Source organism: Mercenaria mercenaria, chromosome 19 (genome assembly GCF_021730395.1).
Source record: "Mercenaria mercenaria strain notata chromosome 19, MADL_Memer_1, whole genome shotgun sequence".
NCBI classification, from domain to species: Eukaryota; Metazoa; Mollusca; class Bivalvia; order Venerida; family Veneridae; genus Mercenaria; species Mercenaria mercenaria.
In genome coordinates this window covers 19,027,850-19,042,053 of record NC_069379.1, presented here as the reverse complement: position 1 = coordinate 19,042,053, position 14,204 = coordinate 19,027,850, and the positions used below count along the sequence as shown (strand labels likewise).

At 33.9% G+C, this 14,204-nt stretch overlaps 1 protein-coding gene across 1 annotated transcript; it reads left to right on the top strand.

Annotated features, from left to right (window-relative positions):
• Window positions 1–5,254: 5,254 nt before the first annotated feature.
• On the top strand, window positions 5,255–14,048 carry LOC123542868 (metalloproteinase inhibitor 2-like). Its single transcript, XM_053530974.1, has 6 exons — window positions 5,255–5,409; window positions 7,250–7,364; window positions 7,987–8,072; window positions 8,699–8,798; window positions 11,956–12,083; window positions 13,446–14,048. Exons 1-6 carry the CDS (start codon window positions 5,407–5,409, stop codon window positions 13,470–13,472), a joined length of 459 nt encoding a protein of 152 aa, XP_053386949.1. The 5' UTR covers window positions 5,255–5,406; the 3' UTR covers window positions 13,473–14,048.
• Window positions 14,049–14,204: the final 156 nt, after the last annotated feature.

The window sequence follows — 14,204 nt, the reverse complement described above, 5'->3', positions numbered from 1 at the left end:
ATCGTGCCTGACACTATTATCTTGGTATTCACAAATAATATCACAACACATTTCAGCCAAAGAAATTTCATATTTTCTCTCGTCAAAGTATTTAATATCCACCGTAAGAATCAGTGTGAGATACAATACGCGCAAGTGCTGAGTGATGTACCGCTTTCAATAATTGCATGCATCGTATGATTTGGAGATAGCCAATGCTATGTTGACATAAATATAGACATGTCTCAGTGGTATTATATCATAGCATTACAGGCAATTCTTTATTTACATAGTACTTTGTAGGTTTTATATTTTTAACTGTGACTGCCTATTGGTTTATATGAAATCAAACCCTCCGCGTTCCTATGGAACTAAAAGTATTTTGAAAAAAAAAATCGCTTGTTGCAAAAACCATGCAATCATAACACTTCTTTTCAAACAGGAGTATATGATCCTGTTGCGGGAATATAAAGACACTAAGCGTTTTTTGCATCCCGCCAGAATAAATTATTTCCCTGCTTTTTTCTTACACAAACTACGTGATCCTGCCGGCCAGGTCCTTAAATTGACCGATCATTAATTACTGTGCTACTTTGATACACACAGACGTTAATTTTTTCGGCGAACGCTGTCTAAATTCGTTTCCGTTACCTATGCCACGTGACTTCAGTTTGCAAATCAAACTACTTGATAACGCATTATAGATAATTTATCAAAATGGAAGCTTTATGCAACACTCTGCCTGATTGGACGAGAGTGTCAATTTCTTTCACTCTGTTGATTGTGCTACGCTGAGTGAAATGTAGACAAAGCGTTTATCCTACACGACGCTGTTCACAGTTTTAAAGCTAACTTTGGCTCAGTGTATTTAGCAAGAACAAAATGATAAGTAAGTTTAATAAATATGATAAAACCCTGTTCAAATACCAACATATATCAAATTAAAGAAAGAGCTGAATACGGTCTGCGTATCACATGGATAAGGGTGTGATAAGAGTCTTTTATGTAGAGAAGTGCTTTTTAAAAGATTTTCCTTGTTACAATATTATTGTCGTCTGTATATGAAAAGGTTTCTTGGTTTTGTGACTTATTCAGTTTGCATATTAAAAGGAGTACTTGCTTGCTTTGATATATTTGTTATAAATTATTTAACTGAATTATTATATATGAATATTTTTCTTTAGTATGGTATGCAAATATTGAACTCAGTTGAAATCTGTTTTATTACATGCTATATAATGACTGAATCTCATTACACTGAAATGAAGGTACGCTGCATACAGTTTATCTATGTGATATGACTACGGTCAAACTTTGCTTATGAAACTGAAATATTGAAATAATTACAACTGTATGTTTTGCTTGACCTTCACTTTTTTTTTATAGGTGTGACGCCGTTGTCCAAAGATTCATGAATAGCGAATATGCATTTGTTAAAGCGGGATCAGTTGGCCTATTTTAGAAATAAATAAAAATAATAAATAAATAAATCCTTTAATCGATTTTTTCTTATGTATTCTAATCAAACTTGATTTGTAGCATCTTTATTAGGCCCGCAGCCAACTTTGTTCAGCTGGGACATTTGACCCCTTTTAGGGGCTGCTAGACCTAAAACTAGAAATGCCTTTATACAGCGTCTCATGAACAGCTTGGTGGATCTTTGTCATACTTGGTCTGTAGCATCATTATAAGGTCCTCTTCCAAATTTATTTATATAGGAACTTGGGCCCTATAAGGGACCACTTTAGCTAAAAGTAGATATGCCTTTCTTCGCATTAACCACTAAAATGTAATGGATTTTTATCAAACTCGATGTGTAACAATATCGTAATGTCTCCTGCTATTTTGTTACAAATGGGGATAGGGACCAATTTAGCTAAAATATAAACACGTTTAATGACCTCTTCTCATGAACCGCTTCATGAATCTTCATCAAACTACTGCTGTAATTATTCGTCTAAGGATAAACGAAACAAAATTGCAACCCTACGAAACCTTTGCGAAAAATTAAAAGAGAGCCATTTAAATTGTTAAAGTGCGGTGTTTAGTTTTGCAATTTGAAAAATGTTAGATGAAAGATGAATGTTAGATGAAAAACTCATAAGCTTCTTTCCTTATTACTATTCGCCGACCATCATTTTTAAAGATATTTCTTGTTTTATCTTATTCTTGTTTATCACTGGATGAATAATACCTGGCACTGATGTCCATATGCGGAGTTACGGACAGTAAGGCAAGACTGATGGAGCTAAGTACATATTGCATTTTGGCCGGCTGCCAAGTCCACTCACTGCATATGGACAAAAGTCCTATACATGTATAATTTGTGATATTAAACTGAATTATTTACACATTTTATCATACGTATAAAAGTGTATTGTTGAGAAACGTAAATATGATTTTCAGGTCCTTATGCAACACCACCGGTCATTATACTGTTTTACCCAACGAACGTCATCAAATTAAACAAAATGGAAATATATGAAAATAGAAATTTATGTTTAAGGCAAATCTTCTTTCGACTTCTTGTCTAATGTTATATGCACTTTCATTTTATGTTGAAGCCTCCGTGTGCGATTGGTTAATGTCGATGACCTCGTTTCAGGTGTAGAATTATTCATTTAAGTATACCATCCAGCCGTCATGAGGACGGTTGGTGGTTCTACTAAGGTGTTCCAGTGTCCGAAACAATGCACGTGCATACTGAGTGTTCCTCCGCTACCAAAAAATAAATTGGAAAAGTCGCCACCTGAACTAAATTGTGATATCAGTATAACCCAGCATAAACAATCTTTAATTTCCCTAGCATATATAGTTTCTATTAAGCACCTGTCATTTTGAAGCTTGTAAAATTTACAGCCCACGGAAACTGAAAGGTTAGAAAAAAAAAGAATAACCTATCATATCGGACGATAGAGACATGTCAATTGAAATACACAAGGGTACAACATCAAATAAGGATATGAAAATCAGTAAAAACTTTCTCATGTAATGAATTATCAAATATTTTATTTTGTATGTGACAGTCGCTCTATGATATTTTAATGTTGAAATGTTTGGTACATTGACAAATTATTAATCGTATATTGTCAATTCTAAACAGGCTTCATCTTTCCCGTAAGAATAAGAGTAAAGCTCTCATTTTGATCAAATGTAACGTGAATATTGGATGCCAAGACATAAGATGCATGTTGAGGTGGATCACTACTCGGTGAAATTTTTCAACATATTCATTTCCATTTGGTAGATGACACTTAAACGCCGTTCTAGACTTTGTTTTAATCAAATTCCTCTTGTATAATTATTATCGTAAAACACACCGTGCCGTGTGTTGAAAATTTATAATATTATGAAACGGTGCATTGTTCTTCGTAGAAAATATATATCTTAGAACTGTTAAACAGTGAATAGATGTGTTTGTTTTAAATAGCTAATTGAAAATTTATTGCATCTTTGAAGTTCGACTGAACATTTATAAGAAACTGTGCATTGTTCTTCGTAGGCAATAAATCTGTTAGAAATGTTAAACAGTGTTTGTGTTTTAAAGTAAGCTTCAGGTGCACCGGCAACTACGGTACATCATCTCGTAAACAAAATATTCTATATCAATATCTAGAAGGACTACCATTTTCCTTACCTAACTCGCCTTGAACCTTTGTTAATAGATGTATGATTTTTTTCATAGTTTATAATCTTGCCAGCTTAAACATGTGATGTCGTGTATTATAATGTCAAACTTTCTAAATTATTCAAGAAAATGAATTGATATAATATTAATGTAAGTATAAATATGGACGTTTCTGATTACCGGATATTTCATTTATGAACAACAAGTAAGAAATGGTCGTATATTTTGACATGTGTCAAGATTATCATACATTGTCGTCCGAGTGTTTCCTTATTAGGCAATCGAGAAATTGTTCAGAATTTGACTTGGTATCTTACTGCAGTCTCAATAGATTGTGTTTCAATGAAACTGTTAAGGATGATGTCTGAAGAATCGGGACTCTACCTCATAGGCCAGAGACAAGGACATTAACCCGTACCCTCACTCTAATTCTGCGTCGGTACCATTTTCAATTGTGTTTGAGAAGTTGGACATACAAGATTTTCTTTCTCTATATTATATACAACAAAACTCCCAAAGAGCCATGCATGCGGTAGATCGAGTCACAACAAACGTTCCTTCCTTAATGGTCATTTGCACATCAAGCTTATTCAGCTTTGAAGGTTTAAGGCAAATCGGACTTATAGTATGGGAGAATTTGAGTGACAGAATACTAAAGGGCAAAAGGCTAAATGAAAACAGTTTTTTTTTTGGTGTGTGTATGGGTGCAAAGTAGATTGAAGGTAGGTTTGTAAATGAAAAAAAATTAATATAAATAAATAATATATGACCTCCCACCTTGGTTCATGCACTCTTCACATCGTCTCATCATCACCTACCTACATCCCCAGTTTGAAGTCAATACCTTGACTGGTTAATAAGTTATGCTCCGGACACGAATTATGACGACGGACGGACATATGGGCATTCCTACATATGGGTTTTTATGTAGCTACTCTTTTGTTCTCTGTATTGTTTATTTAGCCACGTCAAAGAAAAATAGCCACATACAAGCTTACGGAATAAATGACATCAAAGAAAAAATACTCCTGTTCCTATAGCCACCTAAGTATGCAAATGTAAGCTCGGACGGACAGACGCACGAAACCATCATATGATACGTCCGTTTTTTTTTCAAAGCGAGCGTACAAGAAAAAGCTTACTAATGTCGGCCTGTAGGAAGTTAAGGAATATGTAATTATGTATGCTGTTTTCTGTCTAGAGTCACTATGATCTTCACCTTTGACCTATTGATCGACCAATGGACCAAAGTCGGACCGACTGACAATGAGCAAGTCAATATAACTCCTCTTTTACAATGTTGAGTGTAAGAAATTCGTATTAAAGTAAAACAAGAAATATCATAAGTCGTACATAATGTAGAGTAGCCTGATATAAAATAGCAGTTTTAAAGTAATAACAGTTTCGTAAAACAATCAAATTTGCTTTTTGTTTAGCAAATAGATGTATTTAATATAATATCCTTATAAACATACTTAGATTAATTGCAACAAGCGCACGATCAATACATTCTAATGAGGCATCAACGTGCCTAAGTTAGGGAGGACCATGATATATTAGACATTTATAGAAATATGTTTAAGTTTATTTTGAAATTTTTGCTTTTTTGACATTTAATGACAGCATAGTGTGTATAAATTATATAGTTGACAGAAAGGCATAAAATTTGCATTTAATTAAAGAACCTTATTTATTACTCCGTCTTTCGAGCATCCTGCACACAGTTGATCATTTCCAGCGTAGAGACTTGAATTTTCAGTTTGGCATTGAATCTTGATAACGGACAACTTTGACAGAAGATGGTAAGTGCTGAGTTTTCATTAAAATGTTTTTAGCTAGTAGGCATCACATGTTTGTTTTAGTCCATTAAATGCGTTGTGATATTTTAACAAATATTACAGTAAAATAGACCATGTTTAAATCTAATTTTACATTTAAATATCAAGTATAATATTTTAGTTTCGATTTACCACATATTTATTCTGTTAGACGAAGACTTGTGTTATTATTTTTTACAGGAAAAATATTCATTTGATTAAATGTCATTTAATTTATCTTATTTAAACTGATAATTAAAATCATCTTAATTAAACTTGATTGATGTTTGCAAACATAAAATATCAGATAGATGGAAACATAATATTATACAGTTTTAGAAAAAAAGCACGACAAAGATAACAATATTGCAGTCTCGAACTGACCTATTTCATGGACGGTAGATGATATATATTTTAGCTGAACTCAACATTTGTACTTATTCAATGTTAAAAAATCAATTAAAAGACATAATATGTGTTCATATGTAGCGAAAGTATTTCAACGACACACGTTAACTTTTACCTTGCTAAATTTCTAAAATGGACTGGTCCATCATTCAATTTTGGCTGTACCATTTACTATTCAAAGTGGTGATCACTGAAAATTTAGTGATTCACACGTGCATAAAGTAATTTTGGGAACAACACCTCGTTGTGCTACCCCAGCTATTAGAATCAAAAAAGTCGCCATGTGTCAAGAATTTGGCATGTGAAACATTAAAGACAGAAAAAAGTATTCATGCGATAGTGTTGCATAAATTAAATCCGCAGAAGCATAAAACCTATTACAAGCAAAAAGATACTAACAACAACCAAATGCTTGTGCCTGTTAAGCAAATGACAAATGTATGACATTTTTAATGAGAAATATCACGAGGTAATATTTCTTTTGAAGGTTCCATATACATCCCGATATGAATACGTCTGCAGGTGTTTCTAACTTATATTTTGGTACTTGGAACATACTGTGAAATCATTTAAATTTGCTGGCATGAAATTTCGCGCAAACGTGAAAAAGGACTGTTTCGCACGGGCTTTAATTCGCGCATTTTCAATTTTAGAAATGAAAAAAAATAGAATAAAACAATAATAGCGCGGTCTTAAATTCGCGCATCGGTCCTAGCGCGAAATGCGCGAAAATTCGTCCTACGCGAATAAAAATGATTTCACAGTATACAAGTTGCGTTCTGCTCAGCCCAAGGCTAGAGGTCGAAGACGGTAGCTAGCTTGCATTTTCATTACCGTCCATGTTCAGTCTCCATCAAACAGAGCCCGCGGCATTTGCGTTTCGACATGTGAGATTCTGTCTATTATATCAGCCCGGACATGTTTAAAATTTCAAAATTATATCAGTATCCGCTTTGGATAAGTTTCAACAAAAAGGAAAATCTATTTGGAATAGGAAGCGTAAACAAATATTCCTATATTAGCAACATCCCCTCTTATCTTTTAGTGCGATAAAATTATTGCTTTTTTTTTTTGTTAGAAAACCGTCGTCTTACAACATTTTGAATTATTGAAGTGATTGTATTACTTTTGCTAAAGCTGGCAGAAAACAGCCTTATGTCTCATTTTCTTTCAGCAACAAAACATGTTCTTTAAAACCATGGTAACATTCCCCAAGTTTATCTTTGTTGTACAATGTTAAAAGTTAAAAAAAAAACAAAAACAAAAACAAAAAAATAACAAACATGCGTATGCTTTCTAATCTGATTCCAAAATGGGAACTATCTTTAAGCGTACTTTACAATCATGCCACATTCTTTCGTCAAGGTCACTAAACTATCAAGGCATTCATAACCTGCTTCTCTTTTTTTGTTTGCAGATGTCCAAATCAGTGGGTTTAGCATTGCTTGTCCTAGCCGGCGTTATAAGTTCCGTCACAGCATGCTCGTGCATTCCTCAAAGTGAAAAGGACTTGTTCTGCAAGGCTGATTTTGGTACGAATAAATTTGTTCTTGAAACATCACAAGGAATTAAATATTTATCTTTACCTTAATTTGATTTTCCGTTTTATATTAGCTTCTTTCTAGTATTTCAACGAACATGAACAGTTTCTAAAGTTTTAACATTTTGTCTCTAATATATCGCGTACTTTGTTTCGCACTAATTTATTTGACACCATCTTTAACTTAACACTAACTAGATAAGATATTATTCAAAGACCCGAATTTTATATTTGAAAATATAAAATAACTATTACACACAGGTTATGTAAACACAGAATGTATTACGAAATTTGTTTTAACAGTACTTTGCATTACACACTGCGCGGGCTATTTGTAACTAAGCACAAAATTAATTTGTACTACTAGTAAAGCATTGGCGTTTTTTGTAACACATCACTGTTAGTGCATGACATTTAATTATGAACATAGCTCTGATTACTTTGTTATTCCTATTTCGCCAAGTTAAATACTTTTGATATGGATAGTCTATCTTTGACTTATATAAATCAGATTCAAAGAAAGAACATTTTATCGAAAGATGGGCATTGGATGTCTCTAAAGTGTTCGCTTATTTCAGGCATTATCATACAACGTAAATATATATATTTTGTAGCTATAGCATTTAAGGCCAAGGACAATGGTAGAGTTGATTGTGATACCAGGGTTTATCAGGTGGAGTTGCTCAGAATGTACAGAACTGTAAGAAACATTACTTTATACTTTACTTAATAGTAAGAGACAATTATCACTCCAAACATTTTTTATTATTAATTATCTCTACTGCTTTTACTCCTGGATGCAAATTGTAATCACCCCATAAAGTCAATTACCTTGCATCTGTTGTTGCAATTCTCTGATTGTATGACCCTCTAAAATGTAGACTTAATAATGCGACCAGTTACGTATGGCAACACACGCAGCTTTGACTTTTACCATGGCATTATTTTTTTTAAATTTTATGTAATTTACATTGATATGTTTTTGTTTGTGTCAATGATACAAAAATATGTTAATGCAGGTTACTATATTTGAGATCCGCTGTTTGAACTGAAGTTAGTAGCTTTCCTGTTAACCGGTATCTTGTGCCTTTTTTGTTTTGTTTTACAGATAGATTATTCAACGTGTAAGAGCATTTACACACTGGCATAGTGTATGCAGGTTACTATATTTGAGTTCCGTTGTTTGAACTGAAGTTGTAGCTTTCCTGTGAACCGGTATCTTGTGTCTTTTTGTTTTGTTATACAGATGACCTTGACCTAACTTGTAAGAGCATTTACACACTGGCATAATGTACAATGTTAACATTGCTAGTGTTTACCTTTCAGGTGCCATTCAAAAACTTAGACACAGATAAGATCTATACCGCAAATGACAGCGCCGCGTGTGGAGTTACCTTTACCGCAGGAGAGTTCTATGTTATTTCAGGTAAACATCTAAGGAATGTGTGTAACGAGCTGAACGTTTGGTTTGCGCATAGTACGTTAATGTATTCCTGTAAGATTTATAAAATGTAGCCAATGAAAATGTAAGTTATGGTGTTCATGTGCGACTTATATTTCAATTTTACAGATGGTACTAAAGATTGTCTCTTCTTTTAATCATTTGTAATTGTTTTGACCAAATACTAGCCGTTTTAAACGCTTAACGTCACGTGTATTGTGCCATGAACTCACCGTGTCGCGACGTTACAATATCTGTGTTGAAAAGTTGTCAAATATTTCGATGAAAGTTTTATTAAGAAAGTGCGTATATCTTTATGTTCGTGTAAGTTTTAACATATAACTACACATTTAATGAAGTACATTTTGCAAGGAGTTTCTGACTATTTGTAATTCATATTCTTCTGCAATCGACTGTAGTTGCATATCAGTAAAAAAAAAAGATTATTTCACCGCTTTGAAACAGGGAAACCTTCAATTTTAATTCTCTGATTGTTCCAGTATTTCAGTTTTATATAGAGGATATCACATGAGTGTCTTTTCATATTGAAGGACTTCGGACACAATCATATGCTTCTAGCCTACATTTTGAAGGCAAAATTCCCATTAAGTATTTAAACAATACCCAAATCGTTTCGAGTCAATGATAAACCAATGTATTAGTTAACTTATTATAGCAGAAACTGATTTGTATCTGTTCCTATCAAGATGTTTTTCTTATTTTATCTGAGCCAGGGTATATTTTCTTGAAAAAATAAAATGTTTAATTTCCCTAAAAATATAATGACATCACTTTACGGAAGTTTTAGATATATGAATTCCAGTCGAAAAAAGTGACAAAATCATTTTATTTGAGGAAAAAATAACATTTCAAGATTAAAATTCTATAAATAAATAAAAAAATAGAACGATATTTTTGCAAACAACCTGTACTTGATTTATCTATACACTGCTCATAATGTAAAGTTATTGATGCATTACATGTGTGAATAGGTATACATGTATAAGTGGCCGGTCAGTTTTATTACAATGGTTCAGGTTGTTATTTAAGTACATGTACATGTCTGTATAGTTCTGTTATAAGTGATGGCAGATAATTGTGTGCTGCATAACATTAACACTAAGAAAAGGCAGTCATATTATCAAGGCCGTAGGGTTGGTTCTTGTTTGGGATATTAAAGTACCAGTGGCACAGATAATATTTGAGCCGCGCCGTGAGAAAACCAACAGATGGCATATATAAATACGGCTAGACGCGAAAACGAACTAAAAGGTCCAGACGAGTTTTAGGTGGATGTTTTATGCAGCGACCTGGATGCATTTTTTGTTACATGTTCAAGCCAAATGAGCCGTGCCATGAGAAAACCAACATAGTGCAACTGCGACCAGCATGGATCTGGACCAGCCTGCGCATCTGCACAGACTAGTCAGAATCCATGCTGTTCGCTAACGGGTGGTCTAATTCCGATAGGCTTTAAAAGCGAACAGCATGGATCCTGACCAGACGTCGCAGATGCGCAGGCTAGTCTGGAACCATGCTGGTCGAAAAGCCACTATGTTGGTTTTCTCATGGCACGGCTCATTTGGCTTAAACATGTAATAAAAATGTATCCAGGTCACTGCATAAAAAATCCACCTGAAACTCGGCTGGATCTTTTAGCTCGTTTTCGCGTCTAGCCGTATTTATATATGCCATCTGCATGGAAAGCGACTAGACACATCATTTTCGTGGCATGACACTAAATGTGATACCGTCACTGATATGACCTGCCATGAAGCTTCTGTTCTTGACTTATGCATCAGGGGCATATCAATGCCAAGCGTTATTTCTGTTGGATAGACTATAGTCAGGATCAGATTAACTGCTGTGCACATATTGCCTCTTTTTTTGTGGTGTTTAGGCCTATTCCGCCGCAAAGAACAGTCTTCAATTCAGTTTTCACAGAAGGAAGAACATGAAGTGATGAATGCCTGTGACATTTGGTGTCTAAAAGAAATAAATATAAACGCAGAGAAGAAGATGAAAAAATAAAGAAATGAAAATTATATAAGAAATACAAAAATAATAAAAACAAAATGGAAAACAAATTACATCCTCATTGCTAGTGGCGTGCGCGTCGCGAGGTGTGTGTGTGTGTTGGGGGTGGGTGCATGCAGAAGATTACCTGGTGTGTTGCAAGTATGTTAAAGCACATATTTGTCAATCTACTGAATCAACTGCAACAAACAACCAGGATAAGCCAATGAAAATTTAACCCAACAAATAATAATGAATTCACAGTATTTGCTTCTTTCACTACTTTATATGTATAACATGCCTATGTGTACCCTTTCAAACATTTGTATAGTATTTGAGTTATAAACAGGTGTAAAAATATGTGACTATCAAATTATCAAAAATGAATATGAAAAGTATTGGTTACTTTACATTTGGGAACACCCTGTAGTTATATTTTTTGTTTAAAAGTACTGTTCCACCCCTTGCATCAACACAATAATCACAGAAAATGTGTATAATTAATATCTACATATGCTAGCCAAATATGGTTTTGATGCACGGGTGGGAACAATGTTGTATAAAGCAAAACGCTTTTTATATCTATATAACAGGGTACGTAATTCTATTAAGAACAAAAATCACTGTTCTATGAAATAAATATTGAAAATTTGACATTAAGAAATAATCTCAAATATGTATTTTGATGGCATATGTAATTAAATACTTATTTCTTAGCAGTTTATTTTTACTCTTGGAGTAGGCAAATTCATATAGAAAGTGTCCGAAGTCCTTTATTAAACTCGTTGAATAAAATAATAAAATGCGAGGCTCTGCCGAGCATTTTATCAATTTTATTCAACGAGTTTAATAAATTCAATGTGGAAAGTCACAAATGTAATAATGTAATAATTCTTTTGGTCACATGTTAGCCTTTTCTGTCGAAACATTAAAATTTCTACTTTCTTTTACTATATAAACAAGTCAATTTGACCAACGTCTCCTTTACTATAAACAACGTCGACGTCAAAGCTTTATTACACTAGTGTATTATCGTTTTATTTAATGACTTTATTACACTCCCGCGACGTCAAACATGTGATTATTACAAATGGATTAAACAACAGTTTACTGTGGAATATTTCAGGATATTACAACGAAACAGCTGGCCAGCCAACACGAATGCAAGCCCACCTCTGTGCGCTAAACCTACAAATGCCTTATGATCCAAGGCTTATATACATCCCTCCTAATTGTGACGCACCAGTGCCAGAGGTAATAATTTGATGTTACTTGGCCTCATATAAATCGCTAGTCCATAGTTTCATCTATTGACTGACTGATCTTTAGTTCAACAGTAAATTTTGCTGAGCCCTAGATGAAAAAGTGGAGAAAATAATTATGAAAATACATTTCCAATATCATGAGATAAAAGACTTAGTGAACGTCTTGACGGTCTATAATCAAAAGTATTTGGCCTATATCCTTCGGATCGTTGATACATCTGTCTATTAGTCCGCAAGAAAAGCAAGTTATGCAATAATGTACATTGTTACATACCTAACCTTTGGTAAAAAACACAATATACATTTTTGTAACCCTTTGGTTTGTTAAAAAGAGTCTTGCAGCAAATTAATGTACTTTCTGAACATAGCATTATATGCACTTTAAATAGGGTTTGTGCATGGATCAAATATGAGGGCTTTTTTACGAATTTTGATCAGTTTATAGGAATTAATGGGTTTTTTTTTGTTTACATTCTAACACATGTGTACAAATAACTGTACTGGTTACATGTGAAATGCATTTTTTTCCGTTCAACTTTTGGAAACTCTTATTGCTTACTATAAAATGGGGGTTTCTGGCGTGTTCGTAATTACAAAAAAAAGACACCAGTCCAACAGGAATAACTACATTCAAACAATACAGTCCATGCAAGTAGTGCAAGGTAAAATATAGCTAAAATACTAGCTGTTGCCCATTTTATTCGTCAACATATTGTAAAATTAGAATTATTATTATTATTATTATACCAGATTTATATAGCGCCCTTTTCATGATAAACACGTTCAAAGGCGCTTTACATATAGCAGACGCAGCCACACAGGGCGCGAGATTCATCCTCTACTAGTACAGACACAGAGCGATCTGACCAGAGGGACAGAGTGAGATAAAGCCCCCAGAACAGACAGAGAGAACGTTTTAGATACAGACGTGTCCAGCTAACTTAGCCTAGCTCTTTGCGAATAGACAGTCTGGTTCTTTAACGTGCCCGGTGTATAGCACCGATACACGCGAAGCCGTCTTTCCTGGGAAGAACCAGTACATGCCTCTAGTTAGGTGGGAGACACTCAAGAGCATCTCAGAAATTTCCAGTGCCTGGACCGGGATTCGAACCCCGGACCTCTGGATTGACAGTCAAGCATGTTACCACTAGACCATCGGCCCAATTAAAATATGAAGATCCTTTGGGAGCATAGAATGCAACCAATATATATACTGGAAGACAAAATCCTAACAGTCAAATGTACAAAATATATAACTAGAGCGGAAAGTAACTGGAAGAGGGACCTGCATTGGAGCTGCATGTAGAGCTGGTTGATCATATTGTGATTATTCTTTCCATATCTGTTTCAGAATGGATACGGGTACCTTTTGCAATAAATGGGCAGCGTTGATGATGAAAGAGGATCGGACAACTTTTTAAAGTACACCAATTTGCATTTGATGATCATGACTTTTCAGAAGATGATAAAGCAAATACAGTTTACTTTCTTTATTTAAGAAAACTTACCTGCATTCACAAAGAAACCTGTATCAATTATGTAAATCATTAAACAAACGCATAGAAAAATCTTCAAATTGTATCAGTATGGTTGTATGAAAACTATGCTGTATATATTGCAAATCGAGCGATATACATTTAACAACCCAAACTGGAAAACTATGCAAAATACACCCAAGTTATTTTATAACTCTACTAAAACGCAAGCTCTTACAATGTGTTCATTATCATCTGGATTTTGATTTTCATGTTTGGCTTATTTTTGATTAAACTATTGATAACACATACAACTCACTTCTTGTCAATATGATGATAAGGCAAAAATAATAAACAAAAGTTACCGCCGTTTTTTCGAATTAACTGCTATCCAAGGGGTTCAAAGAAAGGGATTCGGCTAAAGAACTTAATCTGTTTGAATTATTAAATATTGGAAAGCATTAAAGTGTCAAACAGTATATTTGTTTTGGTTTTATGACGCCATGATGACCTACTTATATAAAAAAATAATATTTCGATATAAATTGTACACCATTGCCAAGTAGAACGAACCAGTTTCAGGAAAGGTAAATACTCCGCTTTATTTTGGTTTTGTTCATTCAGTCATTTGATAA